The 23105-nt window shown below is 42.0% G+C and overlaps 3 protein-coding genes across 7 annotated transcripts in view; 1 reads left to right on the top strand and 2 right to left on the bottom strand.

Moving 5' to 3' along the window:
* Positions 1–2502: 2502 nt before the first annotated feature.
* Positions 2503–7164, bottom strand: LOC106565567 (PAK4-inhibitor inka1). Its single transcript, XM_014132833.2, has 3 exons — positions 6925–7164; positions 6786–6823; positions 2503–3617 (listed from the first exon to the last, which is right to left on the bottom strand). The coding sequence occupies exons 2-3, from the start codon at positions 6786–6788 to the stop codon at positions 2640–2642; spliced, it is 981 nt and encodes a 326-aa protein (XP_013988308.1). The 5' UTR covers positions 6789–6823; positions 6925–7164; the 3' UTR covers positions 2503–2639.
* A 5888-nt stretch (positions 7165–13052) lies between these two features.
* Positions 13053–17484, top strand: LOC106565604 (cadherin-related family member 4). Its single transcript, XM_045692130.1, has 12 exons — positions 13053–13070; positions 13196–13319; positions 14120–14300; positions 14944–15094; positions 15349–15451; positions 15576–15779; positions 15868–16007; positions 16182–16323; positions 16468–16682; positions 16794–16927; positions 17172–17222; positions 17325–17484. The coding sequence occupies exons 1-12, from the start codon at positions 13053–13055 to the stop codon at positions 17422–17424; spliced, it is 1563 nt and encodes a 520-aa protein (XP_045548086.1). The 3' UTR covers positions 17425–17484.
* Positions 17485–19500: 2016 nt separating this feature from the next.
* Positions 19501–23105, bottom strand: part of gnai2 (guanine nucleotide binding protein (G protein), alpha inhibiting activity polypeptide 2) — a 108020-nt gene continuing 104415 nt past the window's right edge. For 4 of the 5 annotated variants that reach the window (XM_014132737.2, XM_045690444.1, XM_045690445.1 and 1 more), the window contains 5 exons: positions 22961–23089; positions 21346–21475; positions 21028–21181; positions 20532–20741; positions 19501–20375 (listed from right to left, as the gene is read on the bottom strand). In XM_014132737.2, the coding sequence (XP_013988212.1) occupies positions 20551–20741; positions 21028–21181; positions 21346–21475; positions 22961–23089 (604 nt within the window). In that variant the 3' untranslated portion in view covers positions 19501–20375; positions 20532–20550. The remainder of the gene's footprint in view (positions 20376–20531; positions 20742–21027; positions 21182–21345; positions 21476–22960; positions 23090–23105) is intronic. The other variant, NM_001142715.1, reaches the window with a different exon arrangement.

Raw genomic sequence — 23105 nt, 5'->3', positions numbered from 1 at the left:
CCTCATTACTTCTTAATGCTATCAGTGTACTTGTATCATGAAAGTGGACATAATAATTAGAGAAAACCATAAATTAATCTATATCTTATTTTGGTGTAGATTTCCTCTCTGTCTGTAACCTGTACTGAATGAGTGCAAACAAATGGTACCCTCCGTTAGCCAATGAGTGTGGATGAGTGGGCACCACCTGTGAGTCCAGCAGCCAAGTGAGTATTAGAGCTGCTTAAATGAGGCAGTGGGCTGTAAGTTTGTTAGTGAGAGCCCTAAAGCGAGTGATAAGGAGAAAAGTAAACTTCTGCTCCATCTGAACACAGCTGCTCTGCTTACCTTCTCCTCACATTGCTCTGTTGGGACACATGGGACATTAGCTCATAAGACACGTGTAGCTGGGGCTAGGGCAGGCAGGCAGGCGGAGATTTTTGTGTTGATACAGCCTTTCTCTTTCCATAGTCTGTAAATAACTTGGTCACCCTCTTTATTCTCCCTGGGATATATTCAGAATTTCTAATATATTCAGTCCTTGTAGGGTAATATAGAGGAGTGAAACAGGGGCTTGTGAGAACAATGTGTTTCAACCTACTGAGTTAGATACAATCCCTTCAGAAAGTATTCACACCCCTTGACTTTTTCCACATTTTGTTGTGTTACAATGTGGGATTAAAAATAGATTTAATTGTCATTTGTTGTCAGCGATCTACACAAAAAAAAAGTATGAAAGATTTTTTATTTCACCTTTATTTAATCAGGTAGGCCAGTTGAGAACAAGTTCTCATTTACAACTGCGACCTGGAGAAAAGTGTTAAAATCACCTTTGGCAGCAATTACAGCTCTGAGTTTTCCTCTGTAAATCTCTAAGAGCTGTTTAACTATGCCACTCAGGAACATTCAATGTCATTTTGGTAAGCAACTCCAGTGTATATTTGACCTTGTGTTTTAGTTTATTGTCATGCTGAAAGTGAATTTGTCTCCAAGGTGTCCGTTGGAAAGCAGACTGAACCAGGTTTTCCTCTGCTTAGCTCTATTCCATTTATTTTATCCTAAAAAATACTCCCTAGTCCTTTGCCGATGACAAGCATACCCATAGCATGATGCAGCCACCACCATGCTTGAAAATATGAAGAGTGGTAGTGATGTGTTGTGTTGGATTTGTCCCAAACATAATGCTTTGTATTCAAGATGAAAAGTTCATTTCTTTGCCACATTTTTTGCAGTTTACTTTAGTGCCTTATTGCAAACAGGATGCATGTTTTGGAATATTGTTACTCTGTACAGGCTTCCTTCTTTTCACTCTGTCATTTAGGTTAGTATTTTGGAGTAACTACAATGTGGTTCATCCATCCTCAGTTTTCTCCTATCACAGCCATTAAACTCTAACTGTTTTAAAGTCTCCATTGGCCTCATGGTGAAAACCCAGAGTGCTTTCCATTCTCTCCAGCAACTGAGCTAGGAAGGGTGCCTGTATAGTGACTGGGTGTATTGATACACCATCCAAAGTGTAATTAATAACTTCACCTTGCTCAAAGGGATATTCAATGTCTGCTTTTTTATATTTACCCATCTACCAATAGGTGCACTTCTTTACAAGGCATTGGAAAACATCCCTGGTCTTTGTGGTTGAATTTGTGTTTAAAATGTACAGTACTGCTCGACTGAGTGACCTCATGTGTTGAGTATAGAGATGAGGTAGTCATTAAAAAAATCATGTTAAACACTATTATTGCACACAGAGTGAGTCCATGTAACTTATTATGTGAGTTGTTAAGCAGTTTTACCCCTGAACGTATTTAGGCTTGCCATAATAAAGGGGTTGAATACTTATTGACTGAAGATATTTCAGCTTTTCATTTTTATTTAATAAAAAAAAAATCTAAAAACAGAATTCCACTTCGACATGAGGTATTGTTTAGGCCAGTGACACAAAATCTCACAAAAAAGGTTCTAACACAACAAAATGTGGAAAAAGTCAAGGGATGTGAATACTTTCTGAAGGCACTGGGGGATTAAATGAGACGAAAGAGGCCTGGGAAAATATAATGCATTCCAACGTTTGTAAAGATATCTTTGTGATAACTTTGGACTTTCATTTTCTCATTAAATTGTTACATAACTTGAACGATAAAAACTGTTTTAAATAAACAGTGGTCTGGTGACTAAACGGTCCAAATGGGTTATCTTCTCAAGCTTGCATGATTCCCACCACTCTCTACGCTATTTGCCTTGAGTTTCTATATGTTTCTAATTAACAACATAATAAAACCCTACTTTGTGTTCCTTTTCCCACAGCAGGTAGTCAAATATTTCTTTGATCATGTGTGTGCAGTGAGTAGTGAAGTGCCTCTCACTCTGACTGACATGAATTCATCTCCGGTGACTACAGCAGGCTAAATACTCTGACCTCACTTTGACTAGCTCTCCATTCATTCTGATACCTCCTTCTGACTGGTATTCAGCAACTGTAAAGCCTGTATCTTATAGTTTAATATGTCATTGACACAACAAATATTTCCAATCTCAAATAATATGTTTTATTTTTGGCAGTATATAGTCAGAACATAGTGATAACATTTATCATATAAAAATAGTGACTTTGGGGATTGTCCATTGCTTAGAATGAGTGTCTGTTAGTGGCTGACCTGGTGTCAGATGTAGCTGATGATGTCATTACAGATAATAGGCTGTCTGCTGCCAGTCTTCATGAGGGCAGTGAACTGATAGAAGTCTGTGTCTAGTTCATGCAGGCCAGAGTGGGACTGGTGGAAGAAGGGGGACTGGCGTGGGGCAGGGGCCTGCACCCCTAGGGGGCAGGAGAGTCGTTTGGGGGCCATGGCTGTCCGACTCACATGTGAAGAAGAGTCTGAGGACCTCATCCTCACCCTCCCCTCTACACTCTTTGACATCCCAGCTATTTTCCGCCTCATGTTGACCAAGAAGCCAGAGATGGGCTTCAGTTCTGCTGGTTCAGGGCAGTCCGGTAGGTCCATCCAGTTCTGTATGAGGTCAGCAAAGCTGTTGTCCCCCAGTACCAGAGGTTGTCTGTTCCGTCCCCGCGTCAGCAGTGACGTGGTCCAGTCGTCTGGGTCGCTGGCCTCGAATGAGGTCCACCTCTCCAGGCAGGCGTCTGATGTGGATTTGGGCCGGACCAGGCCACTGGGAGCCTGGTTGGTTCGGAGGCAGGCAGAGGAGGAAACCCGTACGTTCCTGGTCCTCCTGAGCACCACGGCCTCGTCCTGCCAGGAGGCCTCAGAGTAGCCAGAGTCAAACTCCAGACTCTTCTCACTGCTGGGGGAGGTAAGACCCAGGCCAAGGCCCAGACCCAGCCGGCTGCCTGCATCCTCATCCTCCTCCAGAGGACTGGCCAGACAGCAGGCTGAGTCGTAGGTGCTGGCCGTACTGGCATCAGAGATGCGCAGGCGGGTACGGCGCTCCCGCTGCAGTGCCCTCTGATAGCAGGCTCGTGCCACTGCAGAGCGGTGGACCAGGGTGGGGGCAGGGGTGATGGCAGGGGCAGCAGGGGCAGCAGCAGGGCAGGTCCTTCTCAGGTGCTTCAGGTCCTGCAGGGACCTCATCATGTAGTGCATCTGGTCCCGCAGGCAATCTCCAGAGTCACGCAGACACAGCTGGGAGGGACAAGGGACGGAGTCAGACATAGGCTGGTACACACACACTATGACACATTACTATGTTTAGATAAAGAAAACACAGTCAGTGGTTGAGTGCTATTATTTTGTGGTAACAAAGATTTTCTATTAAGCCGGTGAATACAAAATCACACAACGCATGTTGTATGTCTAAATAAAGTCCAGCCTGCTGCAGATGTTTGATAGACCGAACATTCTTAATAAAGTCTGAGCTGAACTGTTTCTAATAAGCACACTGCATTTGTTGGTGGCTATAGTGGAGACCAGCTCTGTAGGGCAGGCTCAGACTTGAAGAGTGGGTGACTCCTGATAAGTTTCGACTGTCTGGAAGAGCTACGCCTCTTTTGTAAACTTGAACTCACACTGCCAAACGGACGTAAATACTCCCCTCAAACATCCATTTGAGCGGTAAACAACACCCATGCTCAAACTGTCCTGCTCTACCTGTCCTGCTCTACCTGTCCTGCTCTACCTGTCCTGCTCTACCTGCCCTGCTCCAACTGTCCTGCACCCTTCTCAGATACATAACTATCACACCACACTTGACCAGTTTTCATATGGATCCACCCACTCCAAGTTGTTTTAGCAACAACAACAAAAAGTTTCATTTTATTGTTGGACATAAAAGACTGTAAAAACACCAGCAAATCAACTCCAAGTGATTTACATTTTGGAAATCTGTTCCAAAGTATTCCCACGCATAATAGAGAGATATATGTGATCATATATAACTGTTAGCATGGTTTGAAATAATTATGTTTTAGTCAAATATTATATACGTTTGGGCTTCTTGCAGTCAATTTGCAGTCTACAAATGATTTGTAATTATGTTCAGGCCTCCTGACCATCCGCTCATGAAAAATAGTGGCTGAATCTCATTGATGATCCTTGCTCAAAGGGTGATCTGCAGGGGGATTGAGGCTTCTCTGGCACAGGATGTAGGTATAACTGTGTGTGTCTCTTTAAGAGTGAGGGATGCCTGCATATGGAAGTCAGCTGTGACACACTAAAGAGCACAAAGTCTCATTTCCTCTCCCTTTGATTCACAGGGACCAACTCTGATTGGTCCAAACCAACCAGTGAGCAGCGTCCACACTCAAAAGAACCACGTACGTACGACATTACCTCTGATTGAAAAAGGTGGCCTACAAAACACACACAAACTGATACTTCAAAAAATGGGATAGAAGAGTAAATCATGTCGTCCTGACAGAAATGTTAACTTAGTTCAAAATAAAACATTGAGAGGATCTATTAAGTCCTTTCATGACAGGGATAATACCTTTCGACAGTACCAAATAGCATTACAATACTAAGTTTCCAAAAATTTCAAAAATGTATTATACTTTAAATGTCCGGATGTCATACTAATTTCGGCCTTGACAACAGCTGATCAATTAGATTTGGGGATTCGCTACCGAATTGAACGAATAGCGGGAAACAACGCAACCACGCACAACGCATTCAAATAGTATGCGACAATTCGAAAAAGAATTGTATGGTTTAAATGCCAGAATGATATACTCATTTCGGCTCTTCATCTAGTAAAATTCCATGCAGACTTTTCCACAATGCACTGGAAGAGTTGGGCTGCGAGTGATAGGCCCTAGTTCTATTCAAGTAGACAACAACAAAACTAAGATACTTAATTGCGAAAATGCTTGAAGCTTCTGCGGTGGTGTTCAAATGTAGGCTAAGTAGTTTTTGTTCTCCTTAAAATGATCAGGAGTATTGCATCATAGGCTACATCTTTGAAAACAGTTTATTTTTTGTCAAAGTGGATTTCTGTTTTCTCACTGAAAAGTGTTTCTTGTTCTTTTGGGCTTAGTCAGAGCTTTTAAACTAAATACCACCCGCATTCAGCCCCGCCACACCTACTCAGCCAATCAGGAGCTGCTACTGCGTTGCAGCCATGGAATACTGCATACTTTTGACTAAACAGTATGTCCTAAATAGTATGTGACGATGAGTAAATAGTATGCAGTTTAAGTATGTAGTACACTAGTATGGGTATTTCGGACATGGCCACTGTACCTTTACCTTCCATACCTTTATGGGGGACTGATCTGACAGTGAGGTGAGAAATGTTTAGCAGACCAGAGGAGGAGAAACATGGAGCCCTCTGAGACACAGATTTATGTCTGACCATAGAGGTCACATCCAGTGAATGAACAGTCCTGTTCACCCCATAGTTCTCTCTTTCCTGTTCTGTCAGTGTGTGTGACCCTATGCCCTGTCACGCAGCGGTTAAGAGCCCGAACGCCTCTATTGTCCACTGAGGCATTTGGCCCTGTGCTAAGACCTTCTGCCTCTGTTTGCTTTCATCACAACAATGTTAGATAGAGCGGGAACTTGAGAATGCAGACACAACACAGGTTGTGTGGTACACTCAGACACAACACAGGTTGTGTGGTACACTCAGACACAACACAGGTTGTGTGGTACACTCAGACACAACACAGGTTGTGTGGTACACTCAGACACAACAGACACAAATTGCCTATAAAAGTCTGACTTATATAAAACATTATAATTTAGCTATAATAACCTTCCTGCAGGGACTGTTTTTTTTGTTGCCAAAATGGACGAAGTGGTAAAATCACATCTATAGTTTCAAGAGATACTGTAGACCTCCACAAAGGAAAATACCCTTTACAAGTACAGGAAATGATGATGCCCTTTCGTACAGTGAAAATGAAAAGTATATCTAACACATTAGACACCCATCTGGCTCATAGATATAGAGCACATTAACCAACTGCCATGTGTTTGTTTACCCGACTCATGGCATAGCTTACAGTGGATAGCATCCCTCTGCAGATGCATTTGGGTATCTAGTCAGACATTATGCGTAATAACGCCGTCTTTGCACAGAGCATTGTTGCCCTGCAGATGTTGCCCTTATATGCTGGTGGAATACCCCATCATTTCAGGGACTGACATTTCATTTAGTATCTTGAAATACAATTGACCTATTTCATTTTAAATATGGTAGGCCTATAGTTGATCTAATTCATTGCCATTTTACGCACAATTACAATTTCAGCAGACTGTGCATAAACCCATTTCAATGCCATTTCCCACTACTGTACTATATTGCTTGGCAGTCTAATGTATGCTTAGGTTACAGAATGTAAAAATACTTACCATTTTATTTATTTCAGAGTGATCGTCACAATTAACTCCTAAAAGAGAAAATAAGAGGAGATCAATTCCTGCAAGTTTTTGTCTAAAATACAGTAAGAGCAAAAACCATTATAATTGTAGCTAGTCTGTTAATACTCACATTTGATATGGCACGTTGCATCCAGTTTGACATGAATCCATAAAGGCTTGATATGTTCCCATAAGTAAGTCAATTTTGCGCACAGCTCTTGGTATGAATCCTCGGGACTGAAGGCGCACTGTGAAGTGGAGTGATTTTGTCTGATTCAGTTCTTTTCCAGCATGCGCTCTCCAGCCAGTTAGAGCGTTGCATCTCTGAAGCAGCCAATCCGAGTTTGAGATCTGAGCAAGTGAATTAACAAATCATCACCTCTTTACTATGCACATCTGGACATGCTGTATCATGCGCTGGACTGAATAGAAATAGATTCAGATAGTCATCGGTGGCATAAATTGCATATTTATGACCTACTTGGTCATAAAAATGTAGCCTTTCATAGAGCTATGTATTTAATAATACACAATATTAAATACATGACAGATGTGTGCAAATATTTGTGCTCTTTTTTTGTACTTAACATGCCGTTTTTATTTATTTTATCCCTAGGGCATAGGCTACTATAATTATCCTGTTGAAAAGCTGTTGAAAAATTATTACACAGTTCTGACAACTCACTTAACTATTCCTGAGATATTCACTTACTAGAAATAATTTGAATATCAAACTCATGAAAATGAATGTGCTAATTTTGATGGCAGCCATTTTTTTAATAGCCAGATAAAGTTGTCAAGGTCACACCCCTGCACATGTGATACCATTGAAAAGCCCAGAATGTCCTCTCAAAGGGAAAACATGACTTAATACAGTGGCTTTTATGGCCTCAGAGATACGGACCAAGAACTGATGTCCACTACAGAACACAAAAATGAATTGCTGGGTCTCAGGAGGATAAATGTACACCAGAAATGCTTTAGGCATCTCTGCAGCCTGGTCTCATAGACTAGACATGACAAAGTAAACGTAAATCCAGGACACAAAAATGTGTATGATAGGTTACGTTTGATATAGTTACATAAGACACAAGGTTACTTCAGGCAAAAACAAAAGTTGGGTTGTTAGTTGGGTTGGGTGTATAAAGAGAACATCTAGCAACCCAAAGGTTGTGTGTTGGAATCTCATCACGGACAACTTCAGCTAATTATCCACTTTGCAACTACTTGCTACCTTTTAGATACTTTGCAACAACTTCGCATGTTAGCAAACCCTTTAACCTAACTCCTAACCTTAACTCTAACCCATAACCCCCTAGCCTAGCTAACATTAGCGTTAGCGACCTAGCTAACGGTAGCCACAACAAATTTGAATTTGTTACATATCATACGTTTTGCTCATTGTACGAATTGCATTTTATAACATATCATACGAATTGCAATTCGTAACATATAATTTGAAATGGATGATGAACATCCACAAATGAATACATACTATATGAAACATAACATATCATACTAATTAGAGTGTCCCAGATTTACGTTTACTATGTTACATCTATGCCTGAGTCCAGGTTGGTCTCTGAGGTCACATGAGTTCAATTAGTCACAAGGATTAGTCTCTGGGAGAACCTTGAGGAACCAGCAATCCAAATGGGAAACAGTTAAATCTTTAAAATATGTGAGGCTGCATTGTGCTCTTGCTGATGATTTTTACTTGAAGGATTGCAAATATTTTACGGTATGCCAGCAAACGGACTGGTCAAAATGAAATCAGACCTGAAAACATTTTCAAATTTGCCCTATATTGTGGAGACTCCAGCAGAATGGCATCTACAGTATAAGTACATTAAATACCATACATGTAAGTGCTTTAAAGCTCCAAGTTGAAACAATAACAAATAATTTTCCATGCCCCTGTTTCAGTAAAAAGCTAAGGGATGGGGCTGGAGAAATGTAACCTCTCTCAAATTCATAGACAGAGCTATGCAAGGACTGACCATCCATGATATTCAAATGATAGTTTTAACCATGTTTTCAGGCTATATAGTGTTAGTTTACATGTCCTTTGTTTACAAACATTGGAGTAAAACAAGCTTATATTTTGGGTTCTGATGGGGTACAACGGTTGCACTAAGCTCATGAAGAATTTCTAAGCTATATTCTTCAAGAATCAATGGGCACATGTAATTAATTTACGTAGCAATGAATGTAGCAACTGCAGATTGCCCCTTTAAGTATATTGTACAGAAATCATTACTGAAATGACAGATGAATGAAATATTTGAAAATTATAGCACTTGAAGGTTGCCACAGGAATAGAATTGTATAGGTCCACATATGTCGCCATCTAGTGAGATAGATGCTGTACTGTACAGAATGCCACTGAGCAGGAGATTATCATCGACAGTCAATGTGTCTTCAGTACCCATTTGCAACATTCTTGTAATGTATTGTTATTCATGTCAGTGTTAAGGTGAGCGATGTACATTTTTGGTTCATTGTTAATTGGACAAATCTGCATTTGATAGTCTACTATTCAGATGTACACATCTCATCAACCATGATGTGACCAGACTGTGTAATGCATCACACATGGCATGTCTCAACCTGTTTCTACAACTTGTTGTTTTTTGGGGGGGACGTGAGTAGTTTATTTAGTCCATACATATTTTCCCATACAGTGCAAAATCAAATATATAACCTCGTTCTCCAGATGCCTGACAACTCTGTCCGGTAATGGTGTTTTACTAAGTAGGCCTACTTCTAATGTAGCCTACTAAAACCAGCCCCAGCTTCCTCACTGACATCTTTATAGTGCCCATGGGGCTGATTTTATAATGATGTGGCATGTGTATTATTGTGTCAATGTGAATTAAGTAATTCACAAGATGTTCCCATCTTTGCTTTTAGGGTCTTTTGTGTGTTTTTGTGAAAGGGCCTCTGCTTTCTATAAAAGGGTCCCTCTTCATAATTGAATAATGCCTCTGTCCATTAACAACTGCACACCTCAATGATAAACCTTTCTATGTACATAATAGCAGCTGTAAATGCCTCTGCCCATGCATTTTGGATCAATTATGTCTGGTTTTATCTACTTGCATTAGGCCTAAGTAATTACACTGTGCCTCTTTGAGTGTGTTTTTGACCATTACTGCATTATGACGGATTGAAATGTGAATTCATTTTAGGAACATCCAGGCATTTCCTTCTCCCTGCTTGGTTTACAAAGCATATCTAATGTGTCAGTCAGTATACATGTGTTGCTATGGAGTTTTCATGTGTTGCCCAGTCTCTTTACTCAATACAACATGTTATCAGTTCATCTTGACTTTAGGATCATAAATGTGTCAAGACCAGGCAGAGTTGATATGGTCATGTACTTTACATCTGAGGAGGGGTATGTTTGTTTGGTAACCAGGGCTGACTAGCTCTACTAGGTCTTCCCAGTTCTACACAGTCCAGATAATCAGCTTTCCCAGTTAACAACACCAGATTTAACCTCCAACTATGGGTGTCTACAATCTCCTCTGTCCACTGCTCCTAACATCTTTTTTACAGCTTCACATTTTGACCGGTGAGTTCATTAAGAACTATCTATAACATACATCTTTGAAATCAAATTTTATTGGTCACATACACGTGGTTAGCAGATGTTATTGCGAGTGTAGCGAAATGCTTGTAAAAGGACATAGCCCTCTCTGTCGACGCCATCTTACATTTTGCGTCAGTTGGAAGTATTGAAGTATCAAAGTATCGAGGAATGGGTACCCGGGCTGGTGAAAATGTGGAAGTGTCTTCATGAATCTATTCCGATGGACAAGCTGTAGATGGACATCATAACTAAAAGCCCACCTTTCTCTATCAATTGAAAATAGTACTTCTGAAACAAGTTGAGACTATTACATTTTGTATATGTAGTGGAGATGTACCATGGAACCTGATTTTATACTGCCACAGTTGTACAATGTCGTGAAGTCAAAAGTCTGATGAGATACACTTCAAATGCTTGCAACCAAATCGATCAAGTGCTCTTATTAATTCATCTTATTCTGTGCTGTTCATGGTCCAAAGGAGCGTGTGTTTCCATAGCGACTGGTGAGTTACCTGTGTTTGTTGTCAGTAAAGGAGTTTGTGTCTAACTGTGTGTCTGCAGTGCTCCCCAGTGCAATACTGTGCTGTGCTAAAGCCATTCATCTTGTATTTCTAATACCGTTGAATAAATATAATTTATTAATCCCCGTCTCGCTCTTTCTCCCTGTACAGTAGTCTATTACACCATGTATAATATGCCAGTATATCATTAGCTATGCCCTACTACACTACACATTTCTATTCAGTGCAGTGGTGTATTCTGGTACTGGTACACCCTGTATTTAGCTCAATTATTGTGTATTTTATTTAACTCCTTGTGTAACTTACTGTTTAATTTTGTATTATCTTTCAAACTCTGCATAATTGGGAAAGGTTAGTAAACAAGTATTTCACTGTAAAGTCTACACCAGTTGTATTTGACAGATGTGATAAATACAATGTGATTTGATTTGGACAGGAGCTCTGAATGTTCTGTTTAGATTTTAGAGCAGCGTGGACTATGCTGTGGCTCCCTGTAGGGTTCATAGGCCTCCCTGCCTCTGTGTCTGTATCGGAGAGCACCCGTCCCAGGAGTGTGGTGGTGGAGTTTCAGGTGCAGAGCTCCAGTCTTCTCCCCACAGTCAACATCCTCTCTGTCAACCCAGAGTTAGCAGTGTTTGAGACGCCCATCGTCAACCCTACTAACGTCTCTGGGTTCTTCAATGTCCAGGTCGGAACAGACAATTTAGTCAAATATCAGTTCTCAGGTATCTTTATTGTCATCTGCTTTTTATATTGATGAAGACGTAAACATTTTTTTTACTTTCTAACCTAACCCCAGCTTCATGTCCACAGCCCGGCTCAACCCTAGTCTCAACCCTAACCCTAGCTTCATGTCCACATCCCAGTTCAACCATAACCCTAGCTTCATGTCCACATCCCAGTTCAACCATAACCCTAGCCTCAACTACAACTACAACCCTAATCCACAACCATAACCCTAGGGTTATGTCCAGATCCCAGTTCAACCATAACCCTAGGGTTATGTCCAGATCCCAGTTCAACCATAACCCTAGGGTTATGTCCACATCCCAGTTCAACCATAACCCTAGGGTTATGTCCAGATCCCAGTTCAACCATAACCCTAGGGTTATGTCCAGATCCCAGTTCAACCATAACCCTAGGGTTATGTCCAGATCCCAGTTCAACCATAACCCTAGGGTTATGTCCAGATCCCAGTTCAACCGTAACCTCTGTTCTACACATGAACAAATGAGACATTAGTAAAGATAAATGTTTTGCATCTAATATTGTGTACATGTGTAGATAGTGTTGAACGGTTCTCTGGACTATGAGAAGGCCAGCATGGTGAGTGTTCGTCTGGGCCTGGTCACCTCATCAGGCAGTGTAGAGCAGACCTTCCATATCAGCGTGGTGGATGAGAACAACACGCCACAGTGTGAACCTCTGTTCCAGCTGCCTGGTAACACAACCTCACCTCAACCACTACACATACATTTATACACTGTTTACAAGGCTAGTACATGTTTATTACGATGTTATTACTATGTTATAAGCTCAGTGTATTGTTGAGGGACGTTGTAATGAGTAGATGGTCTGATGAGTGTTTGTGTACAGGAGTTGAGGTTCATGTCCCAGAGAACCTTCCTGTTCCTGTGACCCTCTACACTGTCCTGGCCTCCGACGCAGACCGCAATGACACACTCTCTGTAATAAACACACTACCTCCTCATTACTTTCTGATCTCAACTGTATTACTGTACCAATACATTGCCTAATCCTATTTAGTATAGGTTTAGACCGAGTGTTGATACCTGTTCTGGTTTGTGCTGCAGTTCTCTATCAGTCAGGTCTTGCCCAACTCCTCCAAAGGACAGTTCCACGTCAGTGCAGGCGGCAGCATCATCTCAAGCCAACCATTTGATTACCACACAGGGCCAAGGGTGAGGGTGTGATATTATGTATACCTTTATGTATAAAGACATGTTTAAGAAGTTTGTTTTATCAGAATGATTTCCTCCTCGTGTGACGCTGTTGAACAGGAGTTGATGCTGTCTGTGGTTGTGAGAGACAAACAGGGGGCTAACTGTACTGGGACAGTCAGGATCAAGGTGCTGAAAGTCTACAACCTTCCTCTGGATCTGCTGTGAGTTCAACGGAATGATGCCTTGCCTTCTTAATGTTTATCTATCACTCACAGTCCTAAGAGGTTTCATTTATACGGTTTATGATACAATATTGTGTTTATCAGATTTAAGTGTTAAACGTGTGGTTAACCCAGATCTCTTGTCAGTCTTGTTTCCCAGAATGTGTCCATCTTTGAGAACCAAGGACCCGAGGATATTGTAGCTATCGTCAGAGCTAACCTCACCATCCCTGATGTATTCTACACTTTTGTGAAAAATTATCCTCATTTCAAGATTGGTAGAGGTTCGGTTTTTCTAATTCTTATCTCACCAATAATATGTGATGGAAATCAATGTTTTTATAATATCCTCTATGCATAAATGGCTGAATCATCATTTGAGATTTCAACGTGAAACTCAATTTTCTTTGCGTAAATCCTCGACATCAGTGAATCTGTTTCCTATACACATTTAATTGTTAGGAAACTACTACTAAATGTCACTTAAATTGGTACAGGACTCTCACTAACTGGTGCAACAAATATAGCCTCAAAATATGTTAATAAGTGAGAAACAACAATACCATGCACCCACTTGTGTTCAAAAGGTTTTTGGCGCTCCAAAAATTAGGTATGATATTGTATTCTGAATTACAGTAAATTACTGGCAGCAATTGGTTACTGTAAAATTTCAGGACATGGTTTGTAGAATTCCAAAAATACAGTATTTTACTTTATTCTGTGGTGGTACAGCATTCTCACTCATGGGTGCAACAAATATAGCCTCTTACAAGGCACAGCTTAATATGTTAATGAGCCAGAGACTCGTTGCTCGCCTGCATTTTCCCACAAAGCACCATAATTAATACTTTAAACACATTTATGGTGTTTTACTGTGCATTTTACAGTATTTTACTGTTGAAATTACATAAAGGTCTTACAATGTGCTGTAAAACAAATGTATGGTATTTTACTGTGCATTCTACGGTAATCTACTGTATACAGTTTATACAGTGTCATTCGGTCGATTAATACATCTGCTAACAGTGAAGAATTCGCCCCCGAAGTGTTGAACTGTCTCTCTTCCTGTCTCTTATCCCATCAGAGGACGGTATCATCAGAACAGCCTATAACCTGGACCTGGAGGCGGAGCGGGCCCTGGCCCACAGTGTTCTATTGGTCAGAGCCTACAGCGTGGCAGTGGAACGCTCCGCTACCGCCACTGTCACGGTCAACGTTTTGGATGTCAATGAGTTCCCACCCTTCTGCTCCCCCTCAGTGTTTGTGTAAGTAACAGGACTCTACTGGATCACTGGGCACCTGACTAAAATCAGCCTTATATTCCTTATGTATATTTTTGATAGATTACATTAAGTCATGTCTATGGCCAGGAGTTTTCCATGACCACGTTACGTAACCATGACAATAACTCCTAGAACCAGGGTCCAGACCGCAGTGTCCCAAAGCAAAGGCTGATTCAGGGAGGGGGGATGGGGGGGGGTAGCATAGAGATGATATAGGGGTGTACAGTGTTCATTAGGATGCAGTCTCCTTCACTACAAATGAATGACCACCCAGTCTGTATGACCTACTTCATACCCACCATCATTATTCCTATCCGACTACAGCCTAATTATGAATGATGATATGTATTATTGGACAGAGGAACTGGGTCTGAATTACTGCTTTTAATCAGTGCAGAGAAATCCCATTTGGGTCTGGAATAAGGTGCTTATGCAGTGTGTGACGTTAATTATTCCTATACATATTAGCTCAAATAAAACAGATGTTTATAGAAATGTAGTCTAATAATCTAATTGAATTTAAACAGTTCAATAATTTCACCTTTTCTGTAAATGGTTTTGGAAACGCAAATAGACCAGAAGTTTGCCAGATTGAACACAGACTGTGTGTCCTGTTGTGTTGCAGGCTGGAGGTGTCAGAGAGCACTGAGGTGGGCAGCAGCCTGGGCTCACTGACCTGTGTTGACATTGACATCAGTAACCAGAGTGTGTCTCTCACGCTCGTCGATAACAGATTATCACTACTCAAATTCCGCCTCAAAGATGGACAGCTCCTGGTAACCATGATAATGATTTAACAATGCACAATATTTGATGTACTATTACTATTCGAGTGTATATCTTGATAAAGTGAGGGCTCGATTCAATCTGTATGGCAGAATATCACATTTAAAGGTAATTTCCCGATTGAGCCGACATACGCAGCGGTTACGGTGAATGCAGTCTCCGCGACCGCCTTTAATTGACAATCGTGCTATGAAGCCTGTCTTCAGATCTACGGGTTGAATTGAGCCCTGAATCTTTCTGCCAGGTTAACAACACTCTGAACTACGACTCTGCTGAGATGGCCACCAATAACTTCCAGTATGAGGCCACCATCTTGGCTACGGACACAGGCACCCCTCCTCTCACATGTCAGTTTACTTTGTGTGGTTCCCTGTGTGTGTCATATACACAGTACACCATCATCTAATATATGTGGCAGTTTACTTCGAAGTTATAGGATGGCAGTGTAACACCGTTTCTCTCCGTATCCAGCCCAGGTGCGTGTGCTGGTCAGTGTGACCCCAGTCAATGAACATGATCCAGTGTTTCAGACTTTGTTCTTCAGTGTCCCAGAGGGCACCAGGCCTGGTACGGCAGTGGGGACGGTGGTGGCCAGAGACACAGACTGGCCCTTTGACAACATCCGCTACTCAATCACTACAGGAGACGCCATGTTCACTATTGACCCTGAGGGAGGTGAGGCTACAGCTGAGCACACAGGGATCAGCTTAACATTCTTAGTTAACATTTAACATCCATAAATATGTTGCATCTCTCTCTCCAGGGGAGCTGTATCTGGGCGGAGAGCTGGACTTTGAGGAGCAGCAGGTGTATGTAGTGGGGGTTCAGGCTGAGGATTATGACCAGGATATGGACCGTACCAACCGCAAGAGAAGAACAGTGGACATCACCGTACAAGTGGAGGTGAGGAATGGACAGAGAGCTAAAGCACCATTGTACATGTATCTAGTACAGGATAACAGAGTACATACTTTCAGACATTTATCCATATAATACAATAGATTAAAAATGGTTTTGGATGTAAATTGTGAAAACTAATGACTGTGTATCCATTCCATCCTGTCTCTTCTCTGTCAGAACGTGAATGATAATGCTCCAGTGTGTGACCCTATCTCCTATGAGTCCACCATCTTCTCCACCTTGTCTAATAAACTCCCCATCCTCTCACTCAGCTGCGCTGATGCAGACAGCGACAGACTAACAGCTACCATCACTAACGGTACACAGTGTGTGTGTAACTGAGTGTATGTTTCAGTTTACACCAATATTCCCCACCACACTGTTAGGCTAAGTCAGCTAAAGATTTGTTGTTAATCAAAAGTATGTTTGCATGTCTGAGCACGTGTGATTTCATTCATGACAGGTGCTGCAGTGGACCGGTTTCTGATGACCGGTTTGAGTCTCGTCTCCAAAAATGTGTTCTCCTACGTGGTGGATGGGGTTTATGACCGCACCATGTTTGAAGTCACCATCTCTGTGTCCGATGGCAGGTATCACACCGAGGCTGTGGCCTACATCTACGTAGTTCCCTGGACCACTACTGTTCCTACTACTACTACTACCACCACCACTACTACAGTAAGATCAGCCTTGTAGAGACATGGTACACACCACTGTATATGAAGGAAAACCTTTTACAACAGGAGACCCATAAGAGACTGTATCCTCTCTTTGCTGTCCCTCCTCCAGGCTAAACCGCCCCAGGTGGTCACTGTGATGTCAGACTACTGGGATCCAGAGCCTTGGTTTGTTGTTGTGGTGACGGTTACCGGCGTCCTGCTCCTGCTGGTCACAAGTCTGCTCATCTGGGCCATTCTGAGCCGGTGAATTCCCCCCCGCACACACTGACCACCTATGCCCAACTCTCTCGCTCTAGACTCTCTATAAAATAGATAAAAATAAGTCTGAAGTGAGGATGTCGAACAAGGTTGCATAACTCTGGTCCTTGACGTCCTCTGTTCAGTTAATCCGCTGACTGTAGAGTTGACAACATGCTCTCCCATGGAAGCAGCAGGGGTTAGGTTATTGTAACAGTCCATAATAAGAACTGTATGTTTATGCCTGCAGCGTCTATGGTTGGGGACCAAAAGATGAGCCTGAACCTCCATCCAATAAGACGTGAGTGCCATTAGAGATCCACGTTTTGAATTATAAGCCATTATTGTTATAAACGTTTTACCACTAACTCACAACGTACTGTGTAATATGTTATCTGAGCAGGGAAGAGATCGGCAAAATGAACACAGAAGTGAGTCAAAATGGGGCCAGTGAAAATGACCAGGCAAGTTTGGATCAATGGTTTCCAATTGCATCCTGCTGAGAATAAATATGTGAAACAGCATGGGTTTACCTTTGAATGTGTTTCTCCAAGGCCTCACTAGATGGCACCCTCAGTCTGTCTAAAGTCAGCATACAAGACGACCTGATGGTAGGCGTCAATTGCCTATGGAAAACTATGGCTTACAGTCAGCATGAGGTCCAGGCTTAATAGAGATTTAACTGGTAATTTCTGTTCTCTCAGAGGTTTGATGGGAAGGCACAAGATCCAGGTAAGAGCTGGGCTTACAAACCACTTTCAAAATGTTCCAATATTCATATTAAGCTAATCATCTTCTGGAATTTATCAAAACATATGAATTAATCCAATGTTTTGAGGTTTTCAGGCCTAAAATGTGAGAAGTAATTTGAAAACATGTTTTTTGTTAGTTTCAGGGCGCAGTTACCTGTTCAACTCTTCCACTGGTGAACGGCGTTGGTTGTAGGGGACGTCCAGTCTTACCATCAACAACCTGCACTGATTTATGTGCAGTTTATACCATCTGTAGCTGAAGAGGATTCATATGATGTTGATTCATATGATGTGGATTCATATGTACGCAATCAGGCATTTTAGCATAATTGTGATTTCAATTACAGGTCGATTTGAAGTTTGTAAGAGTGATATTTTAAAAGGTACTATTTAATACATAATCATGCTGACATGCTGTGTTGGAGGCTATTCCTTAATAACTATTCCTGTGTGTACTCATGTAGTTCAGTATCAACAGTATACCTTATATATATACACAAAAGTATGTGGACACCCCTTTAAATGAGTAGATTTGAAGGGGTGTCCACACCCGTTGCTGATTGGTGTATAAAATCTAGCACACAGCCATGCAATGCCCATAGACAAACATTGGCAGTAACATGGCCTTACAGAAGAGTTAAGTGACTTATAATGTGGCACTGTCATAGGATGCCACCTTTCCAACAACTCAGTTCATCAAATTTCTCCCCTGCTAGAGCTGCCCCAGTCAAGTGTAAGTACTGTTATTGTAAAGTGGAAACATCTAGGAGCAACAACGGCACAGCCGCAAAGTGGTAGACCACACAAGCTCACAGAACAGGACCGCTGAATGCTGAAGCACTTAAAAATCGTCAATCCTCGGTTGCAACACTCATTACTGAGTTCCAAACTGCCTCTGGAAGCAACATCAGCACAATAACTGTTTGTCGGGAGCTTCATGAAATGAGGTTCCATGGCCGAGCAGCTGCACACAAAAGTATAAAATCCCCATGCATTATGCCAAGCGTCGGCTGGATTGGTGTAAAGCCCACCACATTTAAACTCTGGGGCAGTGGAAACCCGTTCTCTGGAGTGACGATTCACTCTTCATTATCTGGCAGTCCGACGGACAAATCTGGGTTTGGCGGATGCCAGAACTCTACCTGCTCCAATGCATAGTGCCAACTGTAAAGATTGGTGGAAGAGGAATAATGATCTGGGGCTGTTTTCATGGTTCGGGCTAGGCCCATTAGTTAAAGTGAAGAGAAATATTCGCTACAGCATACAATGACATTCTAGACGATTCTGTGCTTCCAAATTTGTGGCAACAGTTTGTTTCAGCATGACAATGCCCCCATGCACAAAGCGAGGTTCATACAGAAATTATTTTTTGAGATCGGTGTGGAAGAACTTGACTGGCCAGCACAGAGCGCTGACCTCAACTCCATCAAACACCTTTGGGATGAATTGGAACGCCGACTGTGAGCCAGGCCTAATCGCCCAACATCAGTGCCGAACCTCACTAATGGCTCATGGCTGAATGGAAGCAAGTCCCCACAGCAATGTTTCAACATCTAGTGGAATGCCGTCCCAGAAGAGTGGAGGCTGTTATAGCAGCAAAGGAGGGGACCAACTCCATATTAACGCCCATGATTTATAAACAACATTTTATTTTGGTCATGTAGTGTACGTTGTTTTGTCTGACTTGTGGAATAACAGTTTGTTTTGGTTTTATTACACCAACAGCTCTAACCTGATTTGAATGAAATTCTGTTGTGTTCTATGAAAAACATGTCCATTAGTATGTGAAAATTACCTAAACAATGTGTAGGAAAACACAAGAGCAAGTAAATCAGGTGATCTTTATTTTTATTTAAATTAAATCATTATATAAGACTTTCAAAGCATTTTAATATTGACCAAAAAACTAACCTTTTCCCAATTAGATTTTGTCTTTCCTCAATCACTATTTATCATTAAGATGGTGTGAGAAAAATGGAAGAAAAATGTAGGCATACAGTCGGTCAAACAGTACTGATAAAAGCATATCTATGAATCGGCTGTAAACTTAAGTGAAGGCACAAACATACTGCAAAAGACATGGAATTGGTATTATAAAAAATAATGTTAGGTACATACAGTTAAAAATTTTGCCATTCCTCCCCTGGTTGTGAAGGTTTTTTTGTTTTACTTTTTAATATTTTTATTTAGATTTTGTAAAAGGAATGTTAAGATATTCTGTGCAGATTACAGAGCTAATATATTTGCCATCTCGAGACATGCAGGAAAAATATGCGGTTTGGCTATGAATGAGGAACATATGTAAACGTGATAAAAAAGCACTTCCTTTTTCCATTCATAATCTTTATCCATGCATGTTCTTTTACAAAATAAGCTTTATGCAATTAAAAGTTTAATAGAATTTGCACTGCACATCAGATTTTCTAAAGTAAAATGAACGCAGTTATATAAAAACCTTTTCCAATGCCTCTAATAATTGAAAATAAACTAAGAAAAAAAAAACAATAACAAATGTTTGATTTGTGGTCTTAGGCCAAAGAGTTAATACGAGCAACTGGATCAGCAATTGTTGAAATTCTGCAATGCGCTCCGAGTTCTCAGTCTCTTAGGTGCCTTTAAAAAAAGCAGAGCAAAGCAGAAATCGTGGTTGGCCAGTGCATTCCTTCACAACGTTTTTCTTCCAAACTTCCTTATAGTCAGAGCTGTTCAAGTAATCGGAGGGAACACAGAGAGAGGGAGAGGTTAATGCATCCAAAGTTAACCTTGAAGTTTTATTCAAAACACATTAACTAGCTGATTTCTGTGCATTTATGAACAGATCCCAGTGTGTGCTCTATTGTACATATGTAAAAGCTGACCTTGATTATTCCTCAGGCTCTAGAAGAGACCACAGTCCTTCAGGTTGTTCTTGATGATGACGTCGGTGACGGCGTCAAAGACAAACTGAACGTTCTTGGTGTCGGTGGCTTGGGTGAAGTGGCTGTAGATCTCCTTGGTGTCCTTCTTCTTGTTCAGGTCCTCAAACTTGGTCTGGATGTAGGCCTGCGCCTCCTCAAATTTGTTGGGACCTGGGCATAGGAGAGGAGGTTAAGAGGATTGTTGTGTCCATAGAATTAGAATGGTTGTGCTACTGAGTCTGTAGGCGTCAGGAGAAAACTAGTATCAGGTGGAGAAGGTGATCTTCTCTACTGATGGGATTCATGGGGTTGTTGAGCTACACATCTTGCCACTAGACTCATTTTACTGGTAAAAACGACACCTCCAAGCCTGACATGAGACTTTCAGCGTAAAGCACTGCCAACTACAAGAGAACATGGAACATTCAGGGGATTCCAAGTTGTGTTGTGGTCTTACCAGAGTACTCTGGGAAGCAGATGGTCAGGGGGCTGTGGGTGATCTTCTCCTCAAACAGATCCTTCTTGTTGAGGAACAGGATGATGGAGGTCTCTGTGAACCACTTGTTGTTGCAGATGGAGTCAAACAGCTTCATGCTCTCGTGCATACGGTTCTAAAAGGGAGAAGGAGAGAATGAAAACAGAACGTTATTTCATTCCAGTTGATCAAGACAACTCAAAATGAATGTGAGGTCATTTCCTTTAGAAATAAAACTGCATTAAAAGGGATAAGAGAGATCCAGTCAGTGGTACTTAAAGCAGTCTCCTGCCTCCTCACCATCTCCTCATCCTCAGCCAGCACCAGATCGTAGGCACTCATGGCCACACAGAAGATGATGGCTGTGACTCCCTCAAAGCAGTGGATCCACTTCTTCCTCTCGGAACGCTGACCACCCACGTCAAACATTCTGTAGGGACACAAGCAGCCAGTGAGGGACACCCTTTTACTGCTGTTTACTAGTGGTACTGTACTGTATGCCCAGCCCCAACTCCCAGAACAACCTCTAGTCTAACCCTGTATCTCATTTGATGTGTGCAGATTGTGAAGAAGTGGATAGGTGTAAACAATATGGTGCTGGCTCCACAGATTCATGGGCTTAGGGGATTTCCCCAATGTGTTTTTACACCTATCCACTCTATTGGGTCTGGAAACAGAGGTTTTCTAAAGGGCCATTCATGTCCTCTGTATTGGGATCCATAATTACACCAATGAGAGGGAAGCACCATGATGATGTGACATTCCTGGAGGAGCCCCCACATTCCATTAAACCAGGCTTGGCCCAGAGAAGGGAGGCCTGAGGGTCTCTCTGTACTCATAGCACCTTTTGTACAGTGCAGTTTCCGTGGTTACAGGGCAGATGGGGCTGAGGGAGCGGATCTGGGTTTGTTTGTTTGTTTGTTGCCACGATGGATCTCCGCATGACTTCTTCATGAGGACATAGCAAACCGACCAGGCCCATGGGCGAAATGAGAAGACGCCCGCTGTGGAAGTGCCAGTCTCGGCTGTGGTGCCCGTTTAATCATCACCACAAGGGAGGTTGCGTTTGAAAACAGAGAATAGGAGGAAATGTAGAGACAGTGGCATGGAAGTCTTGTTTGGCAGATACCGGACAGACTGTCAGATTATTTTTTGTACTGTCAGCCCTGCTAGAATTCTGCTGATATTTGGGTGAATTTCATATGTAATGGAATGCTGCTATGCTATGTGTTAGTAGGCTGTGTAAGCCTGCCAACACATAGGGCTGTAATGAGTGGTGCTCACCTCCACAGGGCTCTTATCAGCTCTAATATCACTCAGTGTAGCCTGATTCCATCAGCCCAGCTAAACCCTAGCTATCACTGCTGCAGGGCATGCTATTTGTGTGGGGTTGTTGGTGGTGTACAAATAGATGTCTATGTATGTAGACTATTCCCACATTCAAATGAACATGGATTTCGGAAGCCACTGCACACATAAACCAGCCTGCAAACAGCCATGTAACCGGCCAGTCCATCGGTTTTTCACACAACGTCCCCACCACACACACAAACTGACACACACAGAGAACCAGACCAGATCGGTCAGCTGGAAATGGCCTTTTCAAAGTAACAACCAGACAAGATGGTGCCTTGGAGTGAAGAACAAAGACAGAGGAAAGAAACAGAGGTTCCTTTGCGTTTGGGCAGCGGTGCGGGCAGCGGGTTCAAAATGAACCAGATCCTGAAGCTAACTTATGAGGCAGGATCAGGTTACCCATCTCACATTCACTATCAACAAACAGAAACTAAAACCCCTGCTTTCTGCTAGAACAATACATATCAGAATATGAAGGAGGAACCTTTGATTCACAATAGGGAACTGGTGCACTGACACACAAGCGCACACACACCAGGGAAGTCAGTGGTCCACTCACTTAAAGTGTAGGTCTTTGAAGGTGAAGTGTGTCTCCACAATGCCAGTGGTCTTCACTCTGGTCCGCAGCACGTCCTGCTGTGTGGGGATGTAGTCTGCTTTGGCTATCCTCTCCAGGTCATTCAGGTAGCTGACAGGGAGAACAC

The sequence above is a fragment of the Salmo salar genome, chromosome ssa12, assembly GCF_905237065.1.
Source record: "Salmo salar chromosome ssa12, Ssal_v3.1, whole genome shotgun sequence".
NCBI classification, from domain to species: domain Eukaryota; kingdom Metazoa; phylum Chordata; class Actinopteri; order Salmoniformes; family Salmonidae; genus Salmo; species Salmo salar.
This window is presented reverse-complemented; position numbering and strand designations above follow the sequence as displayed.

Bases quoted from the DNA above. Each gene is read 5' to 3' on its own strand.
- LOC106565604 (XM_045692130.1), top strand. The intron at 13,320-14,119 runs GTTCGGTTTTTC...TTATCCCATCAG, and splicing joins TCATTTCAAGATTGGTAGAG to AGGACGGTATCATCAGAACA. The intron at 16,008-16,181 runs GTGAGGAATGGA...CTTCTCTGTCAG, and splicing joins ACATCACCGTACAAGTGGAG to AACGTGAATGATAATGCTCC.